The sequence below is a fragment of the Lipotes vexillifer genome, unplaced genomic scaffold, assembly GCF_000442215.2.
Source record: "Lipotes vexillifer unplaced genomic scaffold, Lipotes_vexillifer_v1.1 scaffold7, whole genome shotgun sequence".
In the NCBI taxonomy this organism is placed as follows: Eukaryota; Metazoa; Chordata; class Mammalia; order Artiodactyla; family Lipotidae; genus Lipotes; species Lipotes vexillifer.
Window position 1 is genome coordinate 5830939 of NW_006792683.1, and position 9335 is coordinate 5840273.

Consider the following 9335-nt stretch of genomic DNA (forward strand, 5'->3'; position numbering starts at 1 on the left):
TGCATTTGGCATATTTATTGGAACAACTAACATTTCTGTGCCAGGCCAACGGGGCACAAAGGTGATGAGGGTAGAGTCTCTGCAGACGCTCAGTCTGGAGGCGCCTGCTCCTCTGTGGCCTGGCTAAACCTTCAGTTACAGAACGGGCGGCCTCGTGGGTGCTGGAAGGCTCTTCAGGGGAGGAGCACGGCCGGCAGGTGCGCTGTAAATGTTATTCCTTTTCCGTAGTAATTTCAGATTAATTCAGTGTACCAAATACAGTTATGGTCCTATTAGATTCTTATCCCTGGGGTAAAACTCAGCTGAGTGGGTCTCTAAGCAAGAGCTAGGGTAAGAATAATTAAAACTCAGTCATTCTTCCTCCTCCTAAGAACATACCGAGGGGAAAGGAACACTTTCGGTTCTGTAGGAGGAGTATAAAGGCAGATAAATGGCTTTTGAGGGAAGTTCCTGTGCAGGCTGACATGACCCCCTGGAAGGGCCGATTGGAGAGTTGTGAAGTGTCCTCTTGCTGGAGCCTGCTGCTCAGCACCGCACGAGGGAGGGGAAAGCACCGGGCAGGCCTGCGGGGATGAGGCTTGACAGATGGAGGCCAAAGTGAGGTAAGTGGTAGGATTCTTTTGGAAGCTACTTATTCTGCTAAATGGCCTAAAAAGTTTAAAGTGCTGTAAAACATTCTCTTACAAATTTAATATTTGCTATAAAAATCATTGCAGAAGCAGTTGAACGATTTTTAGTTGTCTTTATTAAAGTGAAACAAATTAGGTACAAAAACCTTTGTTCCAAATAGGTACTATGTATCTTACCAATGTTTTTGCTTGGCATTGAGTTTTAAAGATTGTTGTAGAAATGATTTCTAATATAAATAAATGATTATTTCTTGCTCAGAGGGTTGATTTTTGTAGTACGCTGTTTACGAAAACTGAGTAAGTGAAAATGACAGTTTATAAATTTGTACCATTTAGGGAAAAAATGTTGATGTAGTGTAGCATGACTAACAGCAGATAAAACCATTGAAGAGTTTAGCTTTTACACAGGTGGTAAAACCTTTAAAACACACTACAACATGCATTACATGTGCATTTCTGACCTTAACGTGCAAAAACAAAGCTACTGGTTGAAAGACTTATTTTTGCTACAACTGAGTACACTTGTAAAATTCTTATTTTTATCATTAATTTAAATTAATAGCTTTGAAGCTATTCTGCTCAAAATGAGAATAATTTAAAACAGTAATATTGAACACTGTAGCCCCAAACTAATGGAAAACTACAGTGCTGCTGTGAACAAAGTCAGACAACAAAGTCAGACATTCTGGCAACGTGTAAAACATGATTGAAAATGTTCCCCCAAGTTGTAGAACACTGAGATACACAGAACAGTCTTCTCATATAAATCAAAGGTTTTCAAAGAAAAGGGAAAATACTAATTTGTTCTTGGCATCACCGATGTCTAGGTAAGCTGCAGTTAAATCACCTGGATAAATACAAAATTGATAATTTCGTCTTTAAAATAAAATAACCAAGAACTATTCCATAAACAGGATGCTACCTACTGGCGAAAATGTCTATGCATGTAGGCTACATTGTCTTCTGTCCTGGCAGCAGATGGACTGCAGGCGAAAACACTCATATAGAACGGAGGTTAGTTATTTCATTAATGATACTTGAGAAAGTCCCATTTATGCCAAACCAGCAGCACCCCTAAATAAACAAAACTTTAAATTTACAGCATGACGTATAACATACGAAAGTTTTTGAGCAACCGGTTTCCCGCAGACACAGATGTCAGCATCTGCCGCCAGTTCCAGCTCACGTGGGAGAGAGTCACGAGTGTTCTTACCAGTAGCTACTCCTGAACGGAGCTGCTACTTTCTGTATATTTTCAATAAAGTCATTTACATCTGTAACAAGGATGCCACTGTTTTCAAAGACTTCTCTGGAGACAACAGGCTTTTCTGTAAAAAGAGAAAGAACCTTTTTTGGTGAAAAAGTTCATTAATATTTTTTAAAAGTAGCAAAATCGCTTTTATTGAAGAAAAAAGACTCATACATGTGAAGGAAAAAGCGAGCCTGTTTCGAGTGAGGAATGAGGCTGGAGCTCTGGGAGCAGCCGCCTCCATGGGCGGTGGTGGGAGGGAGGGAGCTGAAACCACTGATGGGCACTTTAAAAGCTTAGATGGTTACACTTAACAGATCTAGTACAGGTTTTTTTTCTATTACCAGGACAAAACCCACAATACCTGCTGCCCCAGCCTCGTGTGCGTTTATTCCTGGCTGCCAGTGACTCTACTTGGATGGAAGGACGTTTCTAGAGTGGACCTACCGGGCGTTAAGTGGTTGATGAAAATTAGAACTAAGGCTATGAATTTACCTGTAAGGAAGACGGCAAACCTCGCGTGGACATGCTGAATTTGCAGGTTTAGCAGACATTTCAGGTGCTCAGCTTTTGTTGATGATCGGGAGTCACACTGGTGATAATGAAGCAGCTCAAAGATATTTGCACTCTGATAGGATTTCAGTATTAAGTTCTTTTTATATGCAATTGAATCCACTCTGAAAAATACACAAAAATGTTAAATTTAGATAAGTCTAAGTTTGTGAAAGATTTTCTGTATCTTAATTTTCAGTTGCTTTATTCCTAGACTTTTTCTGGCCTTCACTATACTTAGTCAAACTCCTTTTCCCTTCTGTGTTCTTCTGTACGACACACTTGGCTTCCCAGACGTCACCGTCCTGTCGAGTTCCCTCAAAACATTCCGAGTGTACTTACTCCTCGTCCCGTCAGGAAGGACAGCACATGGCCATCGAACACTGCTTCCAGCCATGTGGCTGGCAAGCCTCCCACTCATTCCCAGCAGGCCCCTTCCTGCATCCTGTTTCATATAGCAGTGCTTCCCGCGCTTTGGCTCTCCAAAACCACTCTACTGTCCCGTCAGGAAGGACAGCACATGGCCATCGAACACTGCTTCCAGCCATGTGGCTGGCAAGCCTCCCACTCATTCCCAGCGGGCCCCCTCCTGCATCCTGTTTCATACAGCAGTGCTTCCCGCGCTTTGGCTCTCCAAAACCACTCTACTACTTTTTGGTTAGCTAGTCACCAACTTCGTTAAGATCATCTAACAGCTAGAATTTTCTCACCTCACTTTAAATCTTGTTTCTACCTTTTATTCTTCCTTTTAGAGGAAAATGTTCCATCCTGCAGCCCCTCCAGTACTCACACCCTCGCTCCTGCTTGCTGGAGAAAACCCAAAGCCTGCGTATACCCATAGCTCTAGTCACATCATGAACTGCATCACGATGAATTTCCTTCTAGGTTTTATCCTTCATACGTGTAAATTTATATGCCTGGCATCATACTGTACATAGTTTATCACTGTGAATAGAAATTTTTTATATGCTTCTAGTTACTATTTTATGCTATGTGTGGCATTATTTTGCATATTTAAAAAGTTATGTATCTATTTAGTCCTGTATCTGCCTAGAGATGAATTAGAGGATGGTTTTGTAGCTATTGATAACCACGCGTCGTTTTTGTTCTGTTTTGTTTTAGTTTTGGACAAATTCTCCCCGCCTCCAAGGGCAAAAGGATATGATAAGTTTTCTGAAAAGTTCTCAGTATTCGAGACTGGCCTGATGTGAAGAGATTCCAGTGACATAAGTGTCTCTGTTTACGCAAAGTCCTATGCATGCTGAATTAATTTACACTGACAGATTTTAACAGGTGTGCTCTGCCACCTCAGCTTTCATCTGCTTCTGTACTTACTCCTGAAGTTGAACCTTCCCTCTGAAGTGCTGTGTTAACTAAGCCCTGTGAGGGCCCCTTGGAGCCCCTTCCTCCCTGACAGTCTCAGCTCTCGGTTCCGTTCCCTCTTTTCCTCCTGTACAAGTTCCTCTCCTAAGTGCAAGCCTTTCCCCAACTGCTATTCTCGGCCATCTTTCGAGATCCCGTGCACATCCACGATTTCAGTTGTCTTCCTCTGGAGAAAGCAGTGCGGTCAAACAGAAGGTAACTGACAGGTCGGAGACGAACATTCCGGGTCAAAGCCCAGCTTCCTGACTTCCTCCTTGTCTGCCTGGGTCAGCTCTGGCATCCTCTGTGCCTCAACTTCCACATCATTAAAGTGGGTTTGTACTGTCTACTTCCTACGTGTCAACTTATTAGGACAGTCCTGTGACAGATGACCTGTCCCGTCTATAGACTCCCCCAGTCCACCTCTGCGTTCCCACACTCCTTTTCCCGTCTCATTACAACCTGCAGGCCCATCTTTGATACGGAAGGGCCTCCCGCAGGCCCCGAGTCTCTTCATTTAAGGGGGTCTGCCTGTTTCTAGTCTATTATTTAAGAGTTAAATTAAGGCTACATGCTGGTCTCAATTTTTCTGTCCTTATAACTGGAGCAACCTAATTTATGAATAAATGTCGCTCCTGCTTGCTGGAGAAAACCCAAAGCCTGCGTATACCCATAGCTCTAGTCACACCATGAACTGCATCACGATGAATTTCCTTCTAGGTTTTATCCTTCCTACGTGTAAATTTATATGCCTGGCATCATACTGTACATAGTTTATCACTGTGAATAGAAATTTTTTATATGCTTCTAGTTACTATTTTATGCTATGTGTGGCATTATTTTGCATATTTAAAAAGTTATGTATCTATTTAGTCCTGTACCTGCCTAGAGATGAATTAGAGGATGGTTTTGTAGCTATTGATAACCACGCGTGGTTTCTGTTCTGTTTTGTTTTAGTTTTGGACAAATTCTCCCCGCCTCCAAGGGCAAAAGGATATGATAAGTTTTCTGAAAAGTTCTCAGTATTCGAGACTGGCCTGATGTGAAGAGATTCCAGTGACATAAGTGTCTCTGTGTATGCAGAGTCCTATGCAAGCTGAATTAATTTACACTGACCGATTTTAACAGGTGTGCTCTGCCACCTCAGCTTTCATCTGCTTCTGTACTTACTCCTGAAGTTGAACCTTCCCTCTGAAGTTCTGTGTTAACTAAGCCCTGTGAGGGCCCCTTGGTGCCCCTTCCTCCCTGACAGTCTCAGCTCTCGGTTCCGTTCCCTCTTTTCCTCCTGTTCAAGTTCCTCTCCTAAGTGCAAGCCTTTCCCCAACTGCTATTCTCGGCCATCTTTCGAGATCCCGTGCACATCCACGATTTCAGTTGTCTTCCTCTGGAGAAAGCAGTGCGGGCAAACAGAAGGTAACTGTCAGGCCGGAGACGAACATTCCGGGTCAAAGCCCAGCTTCCTGACTTCCTCCTTGTCTGCCTGGGTCAGCTCTGGCATCCTCTGTGCCTCAACTTCCACATCATTAAAGTGGGTTTGTACTGTCTACTTCCTACGTGTCAACTTATTAGGACAGTCCTGTGACAGATGACCTGTCCCATCTATAGACTCCCCCAGTCCACCTCTGCGTTCCCACACTCCTTTTCCCGTCTCATTACAACCTGCAGGCCCATCTTTGATACGGAAGGGCCTCCCGCAGGCCCCGAGTCTCTTCATTTAAGGGGGTCTGCCTGTTTCTAGTCTATTATTTAAGAGTTAAATTAAGGCTACATGCTGGTCTCAATTTTTCTGTCCTTATAACTGGAGCAACCTAATTTATGAATAAATGTCCAAAAACCCATAGGTGAAGTTATTTTTTTTTTACATTTTAGGATTCCTGTGTGTGTCTGACTTGGTCACTGTTGGTCTGGAGAAGGCAACTCAGACCCTGGATTATGGTCACAATACAGCTTCCTGCACTGAAAGCCTTGCTATCAAAACAAAACCCGAAAAACAGTCCACAGACCTAAACACTGCCTTCAGTGACATAGACGATTTATGTTCTTGCAAACGGACCTTGTGGCAACACTTGGATGACACTGGTCCAGAGCTCAGGGAGCCTTTCTGGGTGAACCCAGGTGTCTCCACCCTCCCCCACACCCAGGCCTCAAATTCCATAAAGGTCTCACCTCACATCTTCTTTTAGCTTTTTAGTTTCCCTGTAGTGAAGCAACCACTTCCATCTTCCATTTCCATTTAGTTTCTCCAGGATTTTGACAATTTCCTTCAGTTGTACTACAGAATGAACAAGTTTGACAAGAGAAGATGTATTTTAGGATTTTTGGCTTGTCTAGTCAAGGCCCAGGGATGATTATTTGTGAGAATAAGTCCCCATGTTTGAGTGTTGACCATCACTGCCACTCCTGTAGCTGGGCAGGAAGGATGCTGTGCCGCACTTTAACCCGTGGTCCCTCAACCCAGCCCCACCTTCTCACGCTAGCAGGAGAGAAGAGCACTGCAGTCATTAGCAGTTAAAAGCTCTGAGTGTATATAAATCTATGGATGGAACGAAAGTGGGGTCCTGTTGCAACAGAGATAAGATAGGTCTAGGCTTCTAAATACAGAATCTACAAATATTTTCAACTCCACTTTCTATGCAACATTCATGCTTGTTAAGGTACGTCCTTGTCCGCTTCAATGGAGAAGTGGTATCCATATTTACTTCTAATGTGCTATCAGAGCTGGGCAGGTTTTGATTGTACATAAAGTGTCTGCCCTGTGCTCTAACATTCTTTGATGTCAAATTCATTGCCCCGAGAGAAACTATTTATATATGAGTGTTTAAGCAGATAACTGAGAAGACTTCCAGTAGCCATTTTTAAGATTTCCACGATACCGACAAAATGGTAGGGGTGATGGCAGCAGAAATGGAGGATAGAGGGCTGATTCTAAACAAATATGTAGCTGACTTGATTTGGCAAAGGGAAGAATTGACGATAACAAACTCTGAAATGTGTATGAGTAGTTTAGCCACATTACTGAGAGGTTTGGTGGTGAAGGTAACCAGTTAATACCAAAGAGGTCAAGAGCAAAGTGCTTATTTAGCACAGCATATGACAGAAATTAAGCCCTCAACAGATGGTGACATTATTTTGAGTTGATACTGATTTCTTTTTGATGAAATAATATCTGAATCACTGGGCAAGGAGAAAACTGATTTGACTAGATATGAAAGGAAAATGAGAGACAAACCTAATGTTAAAGTTTCTAGTATTCTGTCATCTGACACCACAAAGCCTCCTGTCTGGAACAGCTCTTGGTAGGTGTAACTGAGGACGTCTTCAGGGCTGTCGATTCCGGCAAAGATGACACTGGGAAAGTGCTTCAGCTTCAGCAGAGAAGGAATCTGAAACATAAAAAGGAACCCCCGGTCAAGACAGGTTCATTGGGTCACTTTTGTCACTTCTACCCAAGGGTGTCCAAACTCAGGAACAGCTGGAAATACCTTTAACCTTGATGACTGACTGGTAATTCTGTCAGTTAATAAGGAATTTTAACTCCATCAGCAATGCTGCAAACTCATTAAGATTAGTTAATTACAAAGTGGTCTCTCAACTCCAAAGGTGGAAGATAGAATGAGGGGAGAACACCTGAGGTTTGGGACCTGTAATCAGGCAGGTGGCAAGCTCAACGCCACCCTAGTCTCCCGCTTCATGTGGCGTCCGTGCCGTCGGTTCAGTTCCTGCCTCCTGACGCAGGACCGTAAGCCCAGGCTGAGCCTCGATGTCCGAGCTTTTGGGGACAAGCACTTACTTTTATTTAACTGATAGGTAAATATGGTAACAAAGAGTTAAGAAAATTTTCAAAAGTCCTTTGAAAGCAAGATTTATTACTGTTAGACATCAACAAATGTAGATTTATATTTCAGGTGAGAAAATTTGACCAGTCTCGCTTCATCGAAGTTCTCCCTTAGTTACTATGAAAATGTTCTTAACTCTGAGACATAATTTGCCTTATAAATACCTTGGTAAATTACAACATTAGTATCAGTAGTGCAGTATCTCAACCCCATTATCTTCCCACTTAGATTCAATGGTATTGTGCTTTAACTTCTTCCCTAAATAAAAAGGCAGTGATGAGCCTGATAATTATAGAATAACATCAAATGCCCAGAATACATTTCTCTATAAGAAAGTTACTTGCAAACCTACCTGATGCAAATGTGATGACATATCTTCATTTCTGATGATGACTATGAGCATATCTTTCTCCCTGTAAAATCCTTGACAGAAATGCTGAGGTTCAATTTCTGCGTAGCCTCCTTTCCTTAGAATATGCTGAAAGATTTACAAATAGACATGATTTTTAAAAGGATACTTGCACAGAGCTACTTTTACAGTTTACTAAAAATATCAAAGACCACATCCTGTTTACTAAATTACGTTCTAATAAGGCAACATAAATGGCAGTTTATCTTATGACTAGATGAGCTTTCACATAGAAAATGACTCCTGGGTATCACTGACAACTGGATTTAGAAGTTTATTTCAAAGGCAAAGCACTTTACAATGAGTCTTTCATGTTCATAAAGTATCAAAGGTGGATTCTTCTGAAACATCAGACTCATATACATACATGAACCTCACCCTCTTCAAGGGAGTTACCTTGGGAAGGCAGATATTTACTTTAAAAATGCCGTCTCCAGTCAAAAGGTTTCTACGACTTTTGACAATACCCATGATGCCTATGCATTACTTTGAGTATCGATAACAAGGACGGATTCTGGAAGCTGGCAGTGGCTTGGACCCAGGCTCTGAAGAGTGGCGGGAGCCGGGTGTCACACTGTGCCTGGTTATGGGGCGCGGCTGTGTTCCACAGAGCAGTTCTGCAATAAGCATCATTGGGAGCATAAGTTCGTGTCGTTAAAGAAGTTCCTTAACCTTGTCCTCCTTTGTGATTTTGACATTGTTTCTGTCTGAAGGATTCTGGAGGTTTACCAAAAACACTGACCATCACTTGTTATTTCCTTTCTAAAATAAGGTGTTACTTTGGTCAGTCTCCCCCCCAGATCTCAAGACAACTCAAATTTTGACTTCACGTTTTCACTCAAGATGTATGGCAATGCTAACACAACACAGTGAATCAACTATACTCCCATAAAAACTTAAAACTAAAATGAGAAAAAAAGTATGGTGATGTATTTTCAGAGACATTCCTACAGACAAGATATCTTTTAACAAAGAGCTCCTTAAAATATCTAAATATAAATCCTTATAAATCCTCACTTATTTTACTAATGAACGATTTGAATTAATACATTTTCTGATAGGTTCAACATTTTCATCAGCTCCTGGGGAATTCTGGGCCATCCTGTCACACCCTGAATCACCTTATGAGTAAACAGGGCCTGATACCCCATCACGGGTGAATGCCCCAGGACAGACGGATTCTCCACCATAGCTTTCTGAGCTTTTTAAAAACACTTTGCTCTTGATCACACTTTATTCTCAAATGTACTTTTTACTATGTCCACTTTCTCACTTGAAGTTGTTTTAAAGGTGCACAC

At 42.0% G+C, this 9335-nt stretch overlaps 1 protein-coding gene across 1 annotated transcript in view; it reads right to left on the minus strand.

Annotated features, from left to right (window-relative positions):
- Positions 1–1838: 1838 nt before the first annotated feature.
- Positions 1839–9335, minus strand: part of TASOR2 (transcription activation suppressor family member 2) — a 53512-nt gene continuing 46015 nt past the window's right edge. The window contains 5 exon segments of the mRNA XM_007465841.1: positions 1839–1957; positions 2374–2555; positions 5959–6064; positions 7022–7175; positions 7981–8106. Of these exon segments, the coding sequence (XP_007465903.1) occupies positions 1839–1957; positions 2374–2555; positions 5959–6064; positions 7022–7175; positions 7981–8106 (687 nt within the window).